At 41.7% G+C, this 21,235-nt stretch overlaps 1 protein-coding gene across 3 annotated transcripts in view; it reads right to left on the bottom strand.

Annotated features, from left to right (window-relative positions):
- LOC121434350 (centrosomal protein of 128 kDa-like) overlaps positions 1 to 21,235 on the bottom strand; it is a 359,842-nt gene that overhangs the window by 330,594 nt on the left and 8,013 nt on the right. For all 3 annotated transcript variants that reach the window (XM_041633226.1, XM_041633227.1, XM_041633228.1), the window contains exons 3-4: positions 8,273 to 8,434; positions 6,368 to 6,454 (exon numbers count right to left, since the gene is read on the bottom strand). In XM_041633226.1, the coding sequence (XP_041489160.1) occupies positions 6,368 to 6,454; positions 8,273 to 8,419 (234 nt within the window). In that variant the 5' untranslated portion in view covers positions 8,420 to 8,434. The remainder of the gene's footprint in view (positions 1 to 6,367; positions 6,455 to 8,272; positions 8,435 to 21,235) is intronic.

Below are 21,235 nucleotides of genomic sequence, written 5' to 3'. Positions count from 1 at the left end.
AAAGGAAAACTTTAATCAGAGTACTTATTGGAAAAAAATTACCTATTAATGCAAGTTTCCGTGCTATAATTGGATCTTAAGTCTTTATCCCATCCTTATCTTAAAAATGAATATAACCATTCTAGGCCAGCCAGGTCTACAAGAGCTAGTTTCAGGACAGGAACCAAAAGCTACAGAGAAACCCTGTCTCGAAAATTCAAAAAAAAATGAATATAACCCACTATTAACTACTTTAGCATCATCAACATCAGCCCAGACTTCTACTGCAGGCAGTACTAACATTTTATGTGGATTTCATCTTTACATCAGCACAAGAAAAACCCTGTTGTCTCACTAACAGCAACACAGGTTCTAGAAGAAGCAAGATGAGGCTAATCCACTGCACAGTTCTTCAAACATTCCAATATGAGAAGCAAAACATGTTCCAAATATGCCTATTAAATATTAAAACAAACCCTTCTCACACATTCTCTGTGACTCTTCAGTTGACTTCATGGATTATAAGCAAAGAACTAGGCCTATGGTTGGATGAAGGAATCAAAGGTAAGTTGCTACAGAGATAACTACACAGCCTTATCTGGACTACTGATGAGAGAGAGCCAAAGCATGGACTCAGCCCAGTATCTACCAACAGATGATAAGAAAATGGGATCTATATCAGAAATGCACACATATGAGTGCAATATATTCTCCAGCCCATGCAGAAAAATGAATTCATATCATTTGCAGGGAAATGGAGATCACCACAACGAGCAAAGTAAGCCTGACTAGATGAACTGAATGACATAAAATTGAAGAAAATTTATTTAAGAGAAGCAGAGCAGAGTTTGGAAGGGAAGATGCGCAGGGAAGCGAAGATGGAGGCAGCAGGCAGGGAGGAGCGAGACTGACACAAAGGAACCCAACACTTGATAAGCTGATATAAGCAAAAAAAAGTTAGGGGGAAATAAAAAACAAACTCAGTGTTGGAGATTATAAAGAGTCAAGGGAACAATAGTTAAATAGAGATGGTTGCAAGAAAAAGAGCCTAAACAACCCAGAGGCTATAAAAGACCAAAATGAATTTGCACTGTGGTTCCCTTGTTAGGAGAAATCAACTCAGGAAAAAAAAACACCACAGCAGATACTCATATTTCCAAAATGTTCCCCTTTCCCATTGACAAATTATTTTCACAGAGTTTAAATAACAACAAATAAATATTTAAACACACAAACTACATATCCATTTGCTGCGGGTTAACAATAGTCATTTATAAAACCTAAGTTAATAATAAGAGCTCCAGTCTTCCCTAAGGCAAAAGAGTTGATTCTGTTTCTCTAAGAAGTGTCTCTTTATATTTTAAAAGAAAAATGCTAATTCAAGTAGGCAACAGATATTCACCATGGTGAAATTTTATAACAGTTGAACTATCACTGGTTAAAATATATTACACTATTATAAAGCATATATGAATAAAAAAAAAAGCATGTTTCAGTGGCTGGTGAGGTAGCTCAGTCTGTAAAAGCACTTTGTCACCAAACCTGATAATCCAATTCCATCCCTGGGGGAGCCCCCACAGTTAAAGGAAAGAGCTATCCCTGCAAGTTGTCCTGACTTCAACACATACAGTAGACTCATGCACACGCATACGTGTGCACGCATGCATGTGTGCGCGCGCATAAACACACACACACACAGAGTAAATAAATAAAATTATGTTTAAAGATTTATTTTATTTTATTTGATGAGTATGAGTGATTTGCCTATAGATATACACACCATGCTTATGCATGGTGCCCACAAAGGCCAGAAGGGGGCATTAGATCCCCTGTAACTATAGTTACAGATGGTTTTGAGCTGCCATGTGTGGGCTGAGAACTGAACTCAGGCCCTCTGTAAGCACAGCAAGTACTCTGGAACCACTGAGCTATCGTTCCAGCCCCAATAAAATGTAATTTAAAAAAAAGACAGGAGCAGGGAGCATAGACAAGCAGCTTGGCTGCTAAAGTGTTTGCCATGCAAGCATCAGAAACTGATCCAATTCACAGCACCCACATAAAAATCAAACTTCGATGGAAATATCATAAATGTACTTTCAACCTGGGCAGATGGAAACAGGTGAATCCCTGAGTCTTGCAGGCCAGCCAGCCTAGCATAATCTATGAGCTCCAGATCCCAGTGAGAGACCTTGTCTCAAAAAGATAGACAGCTCCTGAGGAATAACACTAAAGGATGTCCTCTGACCTACACACACACACACACACACACACACACACACACACGTTCGTCCTCACATATACAAAGTAACACACATCCGCACACACAACATAATAATTGGTCTTTTTTAAAAGATGGACAATTTTACCATGTACTTTGAGGATTTGAAGACAATAAACAAAAAGATGCACGTAAATCATTTGGTGCCACGGTAACACAGCTTCCAGCATCTGATCTAACAAACAGCTGTCAGAATAAGCTGCCATGAGAATCATTCATAAGAAACTCTGAGCTGCCTGTCTCCTGATAATATCTAGGCAGTAGAAGAGAATTGCTGCTATCCTGAGTAGTTCGAACATAGAGCAATCAGGGCCATCATCCATGGACATGTCAGAATGAAAAGCCACAACAACCGATTGTCAGAACAGAACAAGAGCTTCAGGAGCCAGAGAAGGAAAATTAGAGGAGGCTAAGGAAGAGCCATGAGCAAAAAGACTCTTGTTCTCCTAGGTCTTTTTTCTAAGAGTGGCTGGAGACAGACACCTGTTGGTTTGACTAATCACTCGAGAGTTCAACAGTGCTCAATTCGAGCTACTACCATCAGTGTGACAAAGTAGGACTGTTTTCTGGTTCTAGTGAATAATGTCCCAGTTTTACACAAACAAATTCAAAAGTAAAAATTGTATTATTAATAAAGTAATTAACCTAAAACAGTTTGTGAGCTATTATATACATGAAGTTTAAAGCTCCATATTTCAAATACATCATAAGTCATAAAAATCCTGTAGGTGAAAAAACGTCCATATTTGCTTTCTAAATGAAAGTAGAACAGACTTTTATCAGAGAAGATGTGTTTCCTTGTGCTCAATTAGTTTCCAATCACAAACAAATAATAACAATAACAGTTCTGCTTTGTAAGATGAAAGCCAGTCATCAATTACAGTGTGGGAATTATGTAATAATTGATACAAGCACAGATATATATATATAGATATATATATAAACCATTACTGTATAAATGTAAATCCTTCTTGTTACAATGTGTACTGCTCCTTCCTTCAAAATGAAGAAATACATTTAACTGGGTTGCTAAAGGTGAGCAAGGGAATCCATGAGAACCTAAAGGGCTAGGGCCAGAAGGGTACATAGCCTGATTGCAATCCCATTTCCTTCACTAAGCTGACATACCATGTAAAATGTAAACATCTCTTTTACCTTACATGCCTTTTTCCCTCAAAAAGCACAGAGAATCTAGCAAAACATTAATAAAAATATTAGCTTTATTCTTAAATTCTGAAGTGTCTTTCCTTCTTACACGACATCTGAACTAAACATAAACTGACGTATCCTTGAATGAAACTTTCTGAAATATCTAGCAAACCTCTAGGTATACATATCTTTAACCTATCCATCTTACTTCCAGAATTCCTCCAGGACTACACAAATACACCACACACACTCCACACTCACACACACACACACACACACACACACACAGAGAGAGAGAGAGAGAGAGAGAGAGAGAGAGAGAGAGAGACAGTCACTACTGTACTGTTTATATTAAAGCAAGCCCTTGCCACATCCACACTACAGAAGATTATACAGCTGTTCAAAGGGAGGTTATAGTAGCTTTATTTATGATGCTATAATAAAATACCTGCCCCCACAAAAAAGAAAGAAACATTTTAGGGTAGAAAGGGTTGACTTCAGCTAATAGTCTAGGTTATAAGCCATCACTGCCAGCTAAAGAAACCCCAGGAGTTTAAAGCAGTCAGACACATCACAGGCACAATCAAGCACCGAGAGAAACAAATGGGTGTAAATTCATTTCCCTGCTTGCACTCAGCGGCTTTCCCCTCTGTTATATAGTCCAGGAACCCAAGCCCATAAACTGATGCTGCTCACAGTGACCTGGATCTTTCCACATCAATTAAGGCAATTAAGAAAATACCTAAGAGGTATGCCTACAGTCCGACCTGATCCAGTCACTCCCTCAGGTATGCTACAGTCCGACCTGATCCAGTCACTCCCTCAGGTATGCTACAGTCCGACCTGATCTAGTCAATCCCTCAGGTATGCTACAGTCTGACCTGATCCAGTCACTCCCTCAGGTATGCTACAGTCCGACCTGATCCAGTCAATCCCTCAGGTATGCTACAGTCCGACCTGACAGAGTCACTCCCTCAGGTATGCTACAGTCCGACCTGACAGAGTCACTCCCTCAGGTATGCTACAGTCTGACCTGACAGAGTTACTCCTTCAGGTATGCTACAGTCCGACCTGACAGAGTCAATCCCTCAGGTATGCTACAGTCCGACCTGACAGAGTCACTCCCTCAGGTATGCTACAGTCCGACCTGACAGAGTCACTCCCTCAGGTATGCTACAGTCCGACCTGACAGAGTCAATCCCTCAGGTATGCTACAGTCCGACCTGACAGAGTCACTCCCTCAGGTATGCTACAGTCCGACCTGACAGAGTCACTCCCTCAGGTATGCTACAGTCTGACCTGACAGAGTCAATCCCTCAGGTATGCTACAGTCCGACCTGACAGAGTCACTCCCTCAGGTATGCTACAGTCCGACCTGACAGAGTCAATCCGTCAGGTATGCTACAGTCTGACCTGACAGAGTCAATCCGTCAGGTATGCTACAGTCCGACCTGACAGAGTCAATCCCTCAGGTATGCTACAGTCCGACCTGACAGAGTCACTCCCTCAGGTATGCTACAGTCCGACCTGACAGAGTCACTCCCTCAGGTATGCTACAGTCCGACCTGACAGAGTCAATCCCTCAGGTATGCTACAGTCTGACCTGATCCAGTCACTCCCTCAGGTATGCTACAGTCCGACCTGACAGAGTCACTCCCTCAGGTATGCTACAGTCCAACCTGACAGAGTCACTCCCTCAGGTATGCTACAGTCCGACCTGACAGAGTCAATCCCTCAGGTATGCTACAGTCTGACCTGACAGAGTCACTCCCTCAGGTATGCTACAGTCCGACCTGATCCAGTCACTCCCTCAGGTATGCTACAGTCTGACCTGATCCAGTCACTCCCTCAGGTATGCTACAGTCCGACCTGATCCAGTCACTCCCTCAGGTATGCTACAGTCCGACCTGACAGAGTCACTCCCTCAGGTATGCTACAGTCTGACCTGATCCAGTCACTCCCTCAGGTATGCTACAGTCTGACCTGATCCAGTCACTCCCTCAGGTATGCTACAGTCCGACCTGATCCAGTCACTCCCTCAGGTATGCTACAGTCCGACCTGACAGAGTCACTCCCTCAGGTATGCTACAGTCCAACCTGATCCAGTCAATCCCTCAGGTATGCTACAGTCCGACCTAACAGAGTCAATCCTAACATTGAGATTCTCTTCCTAGGTGACTCCAGATGTATCTAGTTGACAATTAAACCTGACCATCACAGAGGCGCACCCACACAAAGTTGTGTGGACAGCAGCAGAACAAAATCACCTGCCTATGTTGCACTGTCCTACTTCTTAAAGACGTTAGATATACGGACATAAAAGTACAAAGTATCTGGATCAACAAGAAATTAACAAAAGCATTTCCTCTATGCAGTGGAACTTACAGGAGCTTTGAAAGTTTTACTTTATAAAATAATGAACATAGGGCTGAAGAGATGGCTCTGTCTTAAGAGCACTTGAGGCTGTAACAGAGGAGCTAAGTTCAATTCCCAGCACCCACATCAGGAGGCTCATAACTGCCTGTAACTCCAGCTCCGGGTAATATGATGCCCTCTTGTGGACTTTACAAGTCATGTATGCATGTGGTACACATACACACATGCAGATAAAACACTATTAAACATAATTAAATCTTAAAAAATAATAACGGTAATGAACATGTGTAATTTTAAAACAAACCATCCTCAAAATTCCAGCCTTTTATGAGTATCTGTGGCCCAACTTTAGCTGCTCTGTTTAGTTCCTGTTCTGAGTTCTCCCTTCTATGACTAAATCTTTCAAGTTAAGTTGAACCCAAGTTGAAAATCTGAGTTCTTTTACTAAATTTAAACTGAAATCAGGAAGGCAGTTTTAAATGTGTGCTTATTCACACCATCACCTAATTGCCTTACTTATATTCCCTTCCCCGACATAAGCATTTCCATAAGAAAAGTAAACGGTGCAAACAAAAACACCCTCACCTGCTCAATAGCACCCGCCTGGCCAATGCTATAGTCTCGGTATCGCCCAAGCATCTCATCCACTTGTCGAAGGTTCCGACTGGTGTCCTGGAGAAAGAAAATAATCATCCCGAACAATTTTGGCATTGTCAAAGAACTGAATCAACATTTTGTAAAAGACACTTTGTAAAAGCTACAATATATGCCAGGTAACTTGGATAGCAACATACTTCATATACATCAAATCACTACAACACTGCAATTTATTTATGTATCTGAAGCATGTAATTTACAAGTCCTTATCCAAGGTCCCCTAATAAGTTGGTAACAAAAACCACAAATTGAAAAGAATCCTCTTCAGAAATGAGTGCACTTTGCACTTCACATTGTTCTTGGAGCAAAGCAACCTGGAGCATCAAGACTTAGGGAAGAGGGTCATGTGCACAGCAAATGGGCAGGATGGGCTATGCCATAAGAACATGGTGTAAGTATAAGAGAATAGTATAAGAAAGGGAAGGGAGAAAGGGAGAGAAGTAGGGGTAGGGAGAGAGAGGTGGGGATAGGGAGGAAGAGTGGAGGGGGGGAAGGAAAAAGAAAAAGAGCAGAAAGGAATCCTGAAGCTGCAATGAGCTCAGGTATGTAAAGAAAGTGAGTCAGTAGGTCTATTGTACTCCAGTTAATTCCTCACTACAGAACTGGATTAAGAAAGAGAAAACGTGCCCTTTAATCTCTTAAAAAACAATAAATTTATTTCTAACCTAAACATAAATTTCTACCTAAATATGCTTGGTTTTACATAAGAGATTAATAGAGTAATTTCTTTTGAATATGCCTACTTGCCAATGTGTCTCTTTGGCAGAAAGGTAGAAGGATTCAGACTCTAAAAATCCCATTGTTACATAAGCGTAAAAAATTCACAAAGAACAGGTATTATTACTCTTATGGAAAATTATTATTCCTCCAACAATTACTCTCTTCCCATCAAGCATACTAACCCAGCGTAATTCAAAGCCAAATTTCCTATTTTTATGGCTAAGTCAAAAGCAAGGGATGAATAAGCTGGAAATAATTCGTGCTGGGTTTGTTTCCCACACTGGCTGCCCTTTCCAAGCTCTTCCTATGGAAAGCATCATGCTGCTCCCACTCAGACTTCCAAACACTGTCAGAAGTTACGTTCAAAACCAAAATGACATCTCTATATGTATTAGTCATCCACCGATAATCTGCTTCCCCACACTGTTGTGGGCACAAGGGCACAGGAAGCTAAACATCGGTACCACTTTTACTCCCGCAGTTTTTTACTTGTGGATACAGTTTTATCCTAAAACATTCTCAACAACCTATTACATAGTTCAGGTATCATCACCATGGTAACCAGACTAATGATCCTCATCAATTTCTGACTCCTAGTTGATAGAACTCTGCCTACGTAACCTATATATCAAAAGGTATTCTGGAGACATGACCTAGAGTGGAGTTTCTTCTGAATTACTGAGAAGACAAGCTGAAGTCACAAATGTCCTTAAAAGAGGAAGAGTGGCCGGCACTGTGGCTCAGCGGTAGAGAGTGCACTTGCATAGCATGCACAAGGCCTTGGGTTAGAACCAGAAAAACAAACAGCGAAAAAAGGAAAAGGAAGACAGAAAGGAGGACATAGCCAGCCAAATGCAACAGTTGGAAGAACCACCATGATAGTCGGCTTTGAGGAAATTCCAAGACAAGACACATGAGCAGCTACAAAGGACAAAGGAAGAGAATTTTCCTTCTTCTGACCTACAGAACTGTGAGATAATAAACGTGGTTGTTTTGAGGCATTCACCTGAGGGTCATTTATTACAATACTAAAACAAAATGATATACTGGCTGTAACCATTACACAGCTCAGACTACTTAAAATCTATCAAATATAACCACTGTCAAACTAACCTGTAAAGTACTGGTGATAGTGTTGACCTTCGCGGTGACATCTACTGTAGGATGACTTCCAGTTTCCCTGTGAACTGACCTGGTTGCCCATCGACTCAATCGGTTATGATAGCGGAAGTGGTCTGAATCACTGGATGATTCTGCCATTGATGTATACAAATCCTTCAAAATAAATCCAAGTCAGTGTCAATTAAGTAATAAGCACACAAGTAAGGAACCCACTCCTGACTTTCTGGTAGTTTTAAGTATTTATTACATTAGTCGTCCAGCAAATAGACACACAAGAAAACACAGAGGGCCACTTCCCATGTAATTCTGCTCCCATGGCCTGCTCTGCCCTGAGAAAACTGCTCCCACATGGTCGCAGTGAGTTATCAACTCCAAGTACCACTTCCTAAGATTTGTGTTCTGCTGCCAGGATTAAAAGTACTTTCATAAAGAATGTTTCAAAACATTATCAGCAACTCTATCCATGACAAAATGAAACACACATTCTCTGAAGATCTACAGAGCCAAAGAGGTGACAATTTTAAACTCCACCACTGACATGAGGCTGGATAGCGAGGAGCAGGGGATCCCCAGAACAAGCTAGCTAGTTAACCTAGCCAAATCTGCAAGCTCTGAGTTGAAGAGACACTACCACATAGATAAACAATTGAAAAAGGCATGGGATCACGGGATGTCAACCTCTGCCCTCTATGTGCACAGACACAGGTGCACACACAACCACATGTACACATGTGATACACCACATACACATGCAAAAAAAGCCCTTCAGTTCTTAACAGTAGTCAATACACTTTCTAAGCTATAAGAATTACCTCTAAACATAAATAAATGACAGATGCCCTGTAGAAACTATAATAAAATTCCAGTATGTGGCAGAATAAAAACTCTCCTACATCCTAATTTACCATTGCGGAATTAAGCAAATGACATGATGCAAAAACAATTTTTACAATAATGCATTTATAAGGAGATACTAGCTTAAACACCTCCACCAAAATAGAAAGCCCATCTTCCAGAATGTACTTTCAGCACTGGGAAATTCTCTAAACACGCTTTTCTCCCAACTTAACCCCAACTGTTTATCTGATTTATACTAAAAATTATTTGTGCAAGCAAATATCATTTCTGAAAAATTATTAATAGAAGTTAGAGAAAGTAAATACATTTAGAACAAAACAGCACCGGAGAAAACTAAGTTGATCAAGAGCTTATTGAGTAGTATTCCAATAATTTCATCTTCTAGTTAATGGAGGGTTAACTCAATCTTTAATATAAGCTGCTATCATTTTCCTAAAATCTATACAGACATTTTTTTCTGGCTTATTATGCACAGTGTGATCCAATTTCTCGTTCAGAACAGAATATTCCGGGTCTTCTAGACCTTTATCTTTATTGCAGCTTGAAACGCATAATCGTGTCTCTAGAGATGATAAAGGACCCTTTCTGTGAATTTAGATTTTTTTCAAAATTAAATTACAGTCTATCTTCACCACTTCTGAGAAAGAATCCATGAAATATCCAAGTACATAATACAAGCTGAGACAGAGAGCTCCTGAACACCCTGCAAGCACATGCATCTCTCACATGGCCACGCCCCTTGGCTTCCTCCTACACCAGCTTCTCAGGTCTTTGCTGCCTAGGTAGAAGCACTAAGGTGCCCATGATGGGCTCCCTCCCATACTAGAAAACATGATTGAGAAACTAAAACTGAAGGCACTGCTTGGCTTTGTCTTTCTCAAGTCACAGCTGTTTAAACCCCCACCCCACCCTCACTCCTCACGTAAAAAAGAAGTTCACACACAGATATTCATGATAATTCATTCTAAGTTCAAATTTAATAAGATTAATAAATTCTTGGGGCATTAGAGACGTTCTGGGTATGCCTGGATATTATTTCCAGAAACAGTAAGATTATGAAGACTTCTAGTCTAATAATTAATGGATTAATTTCTTAATAGACTTAGAATGACATTGTTGGGATGTAGTAAAGGGAAGAGGGAAGACACAGTTGGAAGAAATGAGTGAGTAGAGAATGCCTCTAAGGACGCCTGTGGTATGGTACCTTCCTCTGCTGCCCGCCTACCTACAAATGAAGGAGACTGTCCCCCAAAGTCCACCACCATGCTCTGGGCCAGCAAGCAGGACTGACTCTGTGAAACTGGCGGCGGGGGGGGGGGGGGGGGGGGGGGGACAACAACTTCCTCCCTTAAATTGCATCTGTTGGGAAAAGTAACTAACAAAGTTCTGAAATGCCTTTTGTTAGTACTCAGGCATCTGTACCGGCCTGCCCTTGGGTCCTGACAGGATGCGCCCTTAGCTGCAGCGACTAAAACCCCTCCTGTGCACAATCACTACCTTCCCCCTTTTAAAAGGTGCCCCCCCCCCTCTGCTCCTCTACTGTCTCTCTTTCTCTGCTTCTCTCTTCTCTTCTGCTGCTCCTGTCTCCAGAGGCTGGTCTCCTCCTCTCCTTCCCCCATTTTCCATTCCCTTTCCCAAAATAAAAAAACTCCACATGAACTCTGTTGCATGGCTTCTTCCTCTCGCGCTGCTTTTTAAATTACAACCCTTTGCCTTTAAAACTTTGGAATTCACAAATCTCTTCAATGCCCCCTTACTCCCTTTCCAGTACTTCCTGTATTTTCTAGCAGTAAATAAAAAAAGAACATGCATTTTCCAAGAGCCAGCTACTATCTGAGGTACTTATGTGGGTGTTTTCATAGACAAGCCAATTTGATCCTCACAACTTTATAAAATGTGTACTGCTGGGCCTGGGGATCTAGGTTTGTAGTAGAGCCAGCATCACAAATCAATAATAATTAATAACTAAAACAGTAATAAGCAGTATTAACTACAGTTATTCCATAATTTATTGAGAATATTGAGGCTAAGAGTTAAGGAATGAGCCCAACTCCATACAGTGGTAGATGACAGGCAGTAGGCCCAGGATTCTCTAGCCTTCTCCATCTTCACGGTTCTGGTACTTCCACGGTACACACTGGCTATGACATAGTATGAGTGAGTCTTAATGATGAATAAGAACTGATAAACAAAGTAGCAGAACACATGTGTGTGTGTGTGTGTGTGTGTGTGTGTGTGTGTGTGTGTGTGTCTACAGTTCCTTCAACTGCCTCTCATCACTGGTCAGGATAAAAATATCAAGGAAAAGCAGAAATGTAAAATAGCCGCATAAAACCTTAAAAAGACAGGAGAAAACTAAGTGCCCTATCTACCCTACATTTCAAAGAATCCTGGAAACAAATCAAACCATTGGTCTCCAAGTAAGGGTTTTTATTCACTGTTTTTCTTGTGATTGATAAATGAGGAAAAGAACATTTACATCTGGGATCCCTTCTCAAACTGTATTGTCATTTCTTTAAGAATCAGCGGACAAAAAGAGATGGCAGCGAAAGGGGATGCTGCTCACTAACTGCAGTGCGCTGGAGGAGGAAGCAAAGTGACTGTCTAGGACAACTTGATGCTTTTAAAAGTACCGACAATGTTAATCACTGTTTACAGAGAATTCTCTTGGATATTATTCCATATCAGACTCTTTAAATAAGTAGACAATTTGACTTCAACTTGACTAAGAGTACCGGAAGCCCAAACCGTTATGGTTCTTTGTCACTATTTGGGGAAATGGTGAAAATAGTACAGAGAACAATATAGTAAAGCTGCATATACACACCCTTAGAACTAATTATCAGTAATGATAAATAACACCATAACATGCTTGTAACTTTTCAAATAAAACATTGAGACCATTATATTGTAAATAAAATCTCAGGACTCTCTTAACTCATCCTTGTGTGATATTTTGATTGTGTTCTGACAAAGAAAGCTTGCTTGGTGTCAGAGGGCAGAGATAGCCACTAGCTGCCCATAGAAGTTGGGAGACTGTAGACAGAGAGGAGGCAGGAAGTAGTAAGGCAGAGCTGAGAGAGAATCTCGGCCCTTCTGGATGGAGGAATGGAAGAGGTAGGAAGTGTCTAGAGGCTGCTCCCTGCTTCTCTGATCTTTCAGGTTCTTACCCTGATATTTGACTCCCAGTTTCTATTGATAAAGATTGATTAGATTAACGCTTCCCATCCTCCACTCAGTACTATTTCTGCCCCACCCCTCCAAGGAAGACAAACAATATGAGCTCATGTGGAAACCCTACACCATGCACTTATACTTTTAACCCTGGCAGAGGTTTCTCAAAGTCCTTTATAGAACATACATTGTGACTAATATGTGTTAACAAGTGACCAGTGGAGTATGTGAATTTAACTCTATAAGAAAATCATAGTAGAACTGGATAAAATTAAGAGAACATTAAATTAGCTCTTACCATGACATACACAGAAGGAAAAGTCCTATTACTTACCCCAGCTAGGATTACATACTTTCAATAACATAGGATCACTTTTTGGCATGAGCTTCCTGGGTGTACTCTAAGCCTTCTGCTATTAATTTTGATTACTTTGAGCAATGAGAGCTGTTCAGACTCCTGCATCTGGTGGAACTCCTGCAGAGTTATCAATATTTAAGAAGGTAAGTACTGAGAAATTGCAGGGGTTTTCTAAATCATATGAACATTTGGCAACCAACTACATAATTTGTAATACCTAGATTTTACAAATAGTGAAGTAAAAGAAAAACAGAATTATATAAATAGATTGCTTTCATTGCTGGCAAAACTGGGCACTTTCTTCACTGTTACTAGCAATAAAAGAGGTTAAGAATGACTCCTATAGCAAACATGAGTGGAGGCCTAACTCTCAGTGCCACAACACAGAAAGTAGCCATTGTGCCAACGACACAATCTTACCAAACAACATTAATCTATCATGGGCCAAAAACCACTCTCTAGAAAACGCTGGCCACTGAAGTTGGCAAGAGGTGTGCACATATATCAAAAGCAAAGATAGACATGCTAACTCAGACAAAGAAAACCCCATAGATTCCAATTCAGAAAAAAAAAAAAACTACAGGCACCTAAGAGATGTTGAGACTAGGAAAAGTAGTCTTCCCCCAGGGAGGAGCCCTCTAATTGGTTATCTAACACCAAGTGGATGGCACTGAAATCAAGGGCATGCAAGCAGCATTGAATGGACTCAGTAGTTGTTGGTGTGTATGTGTGTCTGTGTGTCTCTGTATGTATGCCTGTGCCTGTGTGTGTGTGTGTGTCTGTGTTGTGTAACAATAGTAAAGAGGAGGAAGCCATGAGTTTGAGAGGGAGTAAGAATGGGATGAGCAGGAGATGGGAAGAGCCAGGAGAAGGAAAGGAAACAGGGAATGGAAGGAAATGATTTGATTTGATTTTAGTAACATGTTTTTAAAGCTGGGGTGGATGTATAGAAGCCATGAAAACAGTTCTGAGCCCCCAAAAGAAAATGTAGAATACGCCCTTTATTCATCATTAAGAATATATTACTTTACACCACAGTTTAAACGTAGTATTTAAGTGTACTTTACCTTAAGATCACTGGCATTCAAGAAAGTTACTCTAAAAAACTTTCTCCCCAGTGAAACTAGCTAATGCCTAAGAGTCGGAGTCATTTCATGTTGACAAATACACTAAGAATGGTCACGAAAGAAAACAAATTGCAGATCCAAGAAAAAAAATCAACAAAATAGTCTAAGAAATTGAAATAAACCAAGAGGGTGCCCTCCTGTCCTACTGTTCCCATAATAATGTCTGTGGAGAGCTGAGTTTCAGGAGAAAGCATTCCCAAACTCTCTTAGTGGGAATGTGCAAATTAAAACAACCTGTGTGGCTGTTAACAGGGAACTATCTGCCAAGAACTGTTTGTACCACTGACCAAATAAGTATACAACCAAAAATGACCCCTAAACAAAACTCAACTGAAATTTTGCATATAAAGATATTTACTGTGAAGTTGTGCTAAAGAAAACATGAAAATGATGTGAATTTCCAACTAAAAAAGAAAGGTTAAAACACAGAGCATCTAGTGGGACGGCCATTGCCGTTCAATGGTGCTCTACAATCGGACAGCAAATAGACATTAAAAATCCTGCTTCCCAACTAACTTGGGCTCACAGAGGCTCACAGAGACTGAACAGGGACTGGGACTTCATGGGACTGACCTATGCCTTCTGCATATATGTTAGAGTTGTGTAACTTGGTTTTCATGTTGAGACTCCTAACAATGAGAACAGAAGCTGTCTCTGACTGTGTTGCCTGCTTTGGGGACCTATTCTTCTTATCAGTTTGCCTCCCAGCCTTAACAGAAGAGAAAGTACCTAGTCTCACTGCAACTTGACACACCACAGCTAGCTGATATCCACGGGAGGCCTGCCCTTTTCTGAAGAGAAACAGTGGACAAGGCATGGATGGAATGCGAGGGGGGCAGAGGATTGGAAAGAGGGGAAGGAGGAAAAACTTTGTTTGGGATGTAAAAACAAAAAAGAAGAAGAAGAAAGAATAAAAGAAAAATTCTAGTTTCAAAGAACAATTAATGCAAAGCAGGGTCAAGCATGAGCTCCAGTTTTGCAATAAATGTTATATATTTCCTGGGTATGACCACAAGATTACCAGAATGTAAATTTAGAGGCACAGGAATGAGAGGGATAATAAAGGAATATATATATCAAAGTATATTTACTCTCCAAAGTTTACTGCCAGTTTGTATTCTTTTAAACTTTTATTCTCCTATCTTTTATGAATTCTCAATAATGAATTTATATTAATAAATAATCAGAAGGAAATATAAATATATACTTAATAAAGAAACATAAAGATCACCTTCGAAGAGAGCAGACTAACAAGCTGACAACACGAAATTTAACATCCTACATCCTCAGAACTCTCTTTCCCTTGGTATCTGCTTCCTTTTCCTGCTTGACAACTTCCTGACCTCATCCCTAGTTCCTGGACCCTTCCCAGGCCAGACCATTTCATTCGTTTCCACCGAGTGATGAGCCCGGACCACGGGGCTGTCTGCATTCCACTTCAGCCACAGAACCACTCACCCTGAGCTGTGAACTAAAGGAAACTTCATGCTGTATATTCTCTTTGTAGGTTTGCTAAAGGGCAGTTATTTTAAAATCTGGCTTACAACCAAATGCCAGAATGAACATGTATATCAATATACTGTGGGAAAACATGTACAGACATGGCTTCTTGAGATCAAGTGCTGCTCTAGAGAACAAACTGAGAACGGTTCATGAGTGACAGACGCATGGTCAATACTGCATTTTGATTCTCAAAGAAGCATCAAGATAGATGCTTCTTTGCGATAGAGTAGATAAAAATTCTGGCTGAGGGTAAGAAAAGCACTTCCTTCTGCTGGAGGAAAAACAGAACTACCTGTCTGCACCGCACCACCACCTCCCTGCGCAACAAAATTTCTCTCCAACAAGAAAATACTATTTGCTTTTCAGACCTGAGCATGTCCAAGGCTTGAGAGGGGACAGAGATGGGTGACCTTGGGTAAAAGTCTATAAAATTGTAGAGAAAGCTGTGTTTGAATAGCAGCTGGCACAGTTCTTAGAATAGTTTGTTTAGCTGCTCCCAACACAACGATACTTAAAGATATAAATATTGTTGTTTCTGCTTTAATGAACCTTATAAAGAAGACATACAACCGCTAGAGCAAGCAATGAACCCTCATCAATTCATGCCATCTAAACAAATGTCCATAAGCAGCCCTGGACACTGGGACCAGAGAGAGAAGACTGCATTCAAGCCTTGTAAAAAGAGGACTGAAGTGAACCTTTATAAACTCCAGTCCACCCCTTTTGTTATTTGACCTAAAGAGCCATCAGATGGTCTTCATTGTAATGAGGCACATTTGTATGTATGAGAACTGTGATTTATTGATTCTCAAATCTCTTTTCCTCAGAGTCAGTTTAAAACAATTAGGATTTGCAAGCTGTTCCATAAAAGATAAGCACCCAGCATCAGGGGTGATATTTCACAAAGCCTGACTAGTGCATGTTAAGTGGGTGATTGGCTCTAGAGCCTCCATGTGCCTCAGCTGTCCCTATCCAGGGCAACTGACCTCAAAGAAGATGTTCAAGGTAATGACAATGATATTGAGAAGGGAAATGTGTTTTAAACTTAATCATGAATCAAATTCAATTTTCATAAAGTATTTCTCCCTGTTTCAACAGCCGTACAACTTGGGGGTACAGATCACCCTGCAGGTAAAGGTCACCAAGTCAGCAAAGGTGGCCATGTACCTTTGTCATGTTGTTCCTTTTTCTCTACATCAGTCAGTCCATCCGCCAGTTCCTGCATGTGCAGGAAACAAGGTACTCCATAAGCCTCGGACCAGAGGACTCAAAACAGGCTCACTCATTCATCCTTGACTGAATCATTCCTACATTACAATGAAAGGTAGCCCAAGGATGGCCATCTACACTTGTCCTCACAGCATCAGGAGAAAGACGGGAGAGTCCAAAGTTCAAGGCCAGTCTGACCAATTCAGCAAGACTCTGTCTCAAAATACTGAGGGCTGGGGATGTGGCTCAGTGGTAAAGCAATTGCCTAACATGCACAAAATCCTAGGTTCAAACCCCAGTACTGCTAGAAAGAGAGAGAGAAAGACTGGCAAGAATATTCCATTATAGAGATAAGCAGCAAGACAACAATCAAGGAATCAGACCAGAATCCTTCACTCAGCACGGAAGATGAGAAGTCTGGCACACAGCGAATGCGAGGAGATGTCTCGGAGAAACTAACGGGAGTCCACACCCACAGAGCTCTCCGCCTTGTACCAGGGCAGCTCTGCTGTCACCCAATCTGCATGCTGTGGCTTCCCACCTATGGATGGATTGCTTTTTTAAGAATTCTCATATGGAGGCTGGAGAAATGGCTCAGCAATTAAGAATACTTACTGCTCTTGCAGAGGACCTGAGTTTGGTTCCCATAAACTACATCAAGTGGCTCACAAACCCAATTCCATGAAACTGGATGCCTCTGGCCTCCACAGGAATCTGCATTTGTGTGCACATACCCAGACACTGACACACACATACATACACATAATTAAATAATTTTTTAAATCACTTTTAAAAGAATTCTAATACTGTTAAAATTAAAAGCAAGTATTTGAACACCAATACTGGAAGGGGGTTAAAGAATCTTGAGGAATAACATAATAACAAGCATATCCACTGAGAAATTTGCAGAGAGGCTACCACAGACTCTTAAGTAAGCCCCTACTGCAATGGCAGAGGAGATGAACTAAATGAGCCACCAGCTAAACCTAGTCAAAGCTGAGTTCTGGGTTCTGTTGGTTGGCTAGATAATGGATGATACAGACAACAAAAAACTTACTCAAGAGAAAGAGACTACAAAAATATGCGGCACGTTCTTCGGGAGGAGAATCATTGTGTATGGGGGAAAGAAGAAACAGAGTGAAGACACCTAACAGGCACCTGGGAGTGGTCAGTATGGAAGAAGTTGAGACCACTAAATAAAAAATACAGTACGAAAAGAAAGAGAACAGTAGGGAATCCTGGAAGGACTTCAACATACAAAAGGGAGAGAAGGAACTACTGAATGAGACAGAAGAAAGTAGAGCTAAGGAGAAACTCAGAGATGTGATAAACCAATTATAAAAAGCAAACTTTAAAAGAAGTGAGAAAAAGAATATTCATAAATTTTGCAATTACTTTACAGTCTCAGCTCAGATAAACCCTTTATTGCCTACTCCTTGAAAATCAAACTTGAGATATTTCCATTGTAGCTGGCATAGTGAAAACAGCATCATGAACTGGGCAGTGGGCACTGGAGGAAGGGGCCCCTGTGTTTTCCATGTCATAATCTTGCGGAAAGGATACCCAGTGACATCCATTCCCATTGTGGTTAGTAGCACTCTCCCTGCTCAGACTCCATGTGTCTCAGGGGTTCATTTCATCTGCAGTCAGTGCCCCCACTTCAACCCACAGCACACCAGAAAAGAGTTTCCTGCCATTGAAAAAGGTGTCAGCTCCCCACCTCCAGACTCATCCCACCCCATCCAAGAGCAGTACTTCTTCCAGACTCATCCCATCTCCCCCAAGAGCGGTGCTCCTTATGTGAAGTCAAAACAGGAGTCACACTGCTGTTAAGAAGCCACACTATTACACATTACTAAGAAGTCTCCACACCTTAAACCATGTTTTACAACCTACACTGAACTTGTGACCCCATGATGTATTCCCAACCTTTTCTGCCTTGCTAGACTCCTAAACCTGTAATATATGATTACCCTCCCGCCTTATGAAAATGTGTCTTCCCGGATGCTTTGGTGACTGCCCTTCAACATATCTACCCGACAGGCAGCCTTGAGCCCTGAGTCCCACTCTCTGGCCAGGTGCTGACAGTCAGTTATCTTGACAGATCTTTTCTAGCAACCTTAATCCTTCCCCAAAAATGGACCTCCAAAGCCAGTGAGGGGCTGCTCTCTGAAGCCCTGACTTAGGGGGAACAGTCATCTGGCCAGTCTCTGTGCACTTTAGTCAAACAGGAGTGGAAACGTTTTTTTTCCTCAGGTGCTAACACTTACTGTTCAGTGACTATGGACCAACTGTAGCCTAGAATACCCACAGTCTCTCTACCATCCAATGATGCATCCACATCTTCCCCAACAAGTTCTGGATCTCAATCCTGCAGAGGAGCACCCTTCAAGTATATGCCTTCCTCAACTAGTGTCTCTACTATGGTGCTTGGGGACTGCAAACAACTTGGGGAGGAAAGGATTTATTTGGCTTACATATCTGGAATCACAGTCCACTGAAGGAAGGCAATGCAGGAACTCAAACCAGGCAGGAACCTGGAGGCAGGAGCTGATATAGAGGCCATGGAGAGTTGCCGCTTACTGGTTTGCTCCTCGTGACTTGTTCAGGATGCTTTCTTATAGAACCCAAGACCACCAGTCCAGGGTTGGCACCACATACAATGGACTATGCCCTCCACTATCAATCACTAATTAAGAAAATACCCTACAGGCCTGCCTACAGCCTGATCTTGTGGAGGTATTTTCTCAGTTGAAGTGCTTCCCACCCCACCCCCAGTGACTCTAGCTTGTATTTTCAATCTTGTGAACCCTAGTCTCTGGCACACTTATTATACCCTGCAACTGTAGCAAAAGAACCTGACAATGTAAGAGAATGGGCCAACATGATGTGGCCTGTGGCTGGGTGGAATTTGGCCTGTGGAACACAGCTCGCCAGCCCTCAATGCTAAACTGTTCGTATTGAACTTACTGTGGGGTACCTACTGCCCTGGTTTAGAGGAAAAACTGAACTGTGATGCACCAATGCAACAGAGAGCCAAGTAAGAAAGTACCCTTGGGCTTGTCAGTGAGCATATTAAAAACAGTCTCAGCAAAGCAATGAAGGTCCTGCAATGAAGGAGAGGCAAAGGAGAGAGGCAGTCAAGTGAGCCTTTTTCTTCTTTGGATACTACCTGGAAAGGATGCTTTCTCAAGGGATAAGCCTCAGTTTGAAACATATTTGGTATACAAATACAAGGCAGGCCCAAGACAAAAGAAATAAAACTGAGTGTGGTGACCCATGACTATAACCCCAGCACTTCACTGCAAGTTCAAGACCAGCCTGGGCTACATAGTAAAACCCTGTCTCAAACAAAACTAAGAAAGAGGCGGGGAAGGGTGACAAGAACCCACCTACTGGTTTGTCACACAGGCAAGCCACTCACTATTTAGAGCAATGCCACCCGAAGACTTGCAGTGGCATATTGGCCACCCACTCTGAAGTTAGTTTCCAGCCTTGAAGAATGGTCTTCATTCTTCAGCTACTTAAATTACAGCCCCAGATGACCCAGTAAACTGGCATAGCCACGTCTAAGGGTAAGGAAGAAACAACTATGTTTTTGCCTAAGAACTCAAAGATAAAAGTTTGTTGAGTAGGTTTCAAAATTAAAGGTCAACATGAAATAGCCTTTAAAATGGATTCCAAACAGGAAAAGACTGGATTTAATGGTCAGAATGCATGACTACAAATAAAAGAGCCAGAGGTGCAGTAAGAACCACCGTTCACAGAGCAGGCGCCCGTAGGCCAACACTGCAAGGCAAAATTTGTAACCGGAGAGCAGAGAGCAATCTTGTTGACCCCCTATTCCCTGCTCCTGATCAGCCTCTGCCATACTCATCATTTCTATCTTAAGGAGTCCATTCCCTTTTTCTGGTTTTTCATGGGTGCTTTTTGTGTATCATGTGTGCAGTGCTCATGGAGGCCAGAAGAGAGCATAGAACCTACTTGAACTGGAGTTTCAGTCAGTTGAGAGCCACCAGGTGGGCACTGAGAAATGAACCTGAGTCCTCTGGAAGAGCAGTCAGTGCTGCTAACTCCTCAGCCATCTCTCCAGGCCCTAAAATTCCCTGACTATCACTCTCCAAAGCAAATACCGCAGCAACCCAGCTGTGGTTTAGATATAAAGTGTGCCTGTCCCTAAAAACTCATACATTAAGGGCTGGTCCCAGTTGGCAGTGCTTTGGGGTGGTTCTAGACACTGCATGGGGTACAGCCTAGCTAGAGGAAACAGGTCACTAACTGAACGGCCTTGAGGGCTATGTCTGTCCCAGCTCCATCCCTGCTTCTTGACATCAATGAGGTGAACATCTCAGTTCACCAAACCCTGCCACATGATGCCCTGAAACCACCAGCCAAAAGGCAGAAAAGTTCCAGAGAAATGGCAATGGCTACTATTAAACCTGAGATGAATGCCGGGCGGTGGTGGCACATGCCTTTAATCCCAGCACTCGGGAGGCAGAGGCAGGCGGATCTATGTGAGTTCGAGACCAGCCTAGTCTACAAGAGCTAGTTCCAGGATAGGCTCCAAAACCACAGAGAAACCCTGTCTCGAAAAACCAAAACCAAAAAAAAAAAAAAAAACCTGAGATGAATGTGTCTATTACTTGTGTTGAGCCCAAAATCATATTTTTTTAATGTGCATTGGTATTTTAACAAGGGTGTTAGATCCCCTGGAACTGGAATTAC

The sequence above is a fragment of the Microtus oregoni genome, unplaced genomic scaffold (assembly GCF_018167655.1).
Source record: "Microtus oregoni isolate MIOR12 unplaced genomic scaffold, Mior012 000043F_ref0000047, whole genome shotgun sequence".
Taxonomy (NCBI): domain Eukaryota; kingdom Metazoa; phylum Chordata; class Mammalia; order Rodentia; family Cricetidae; genus Microtus; species Microtus oregoni.
This window is presented reverse-complemented; position numbering and strand designations above follow the sequence as displayed.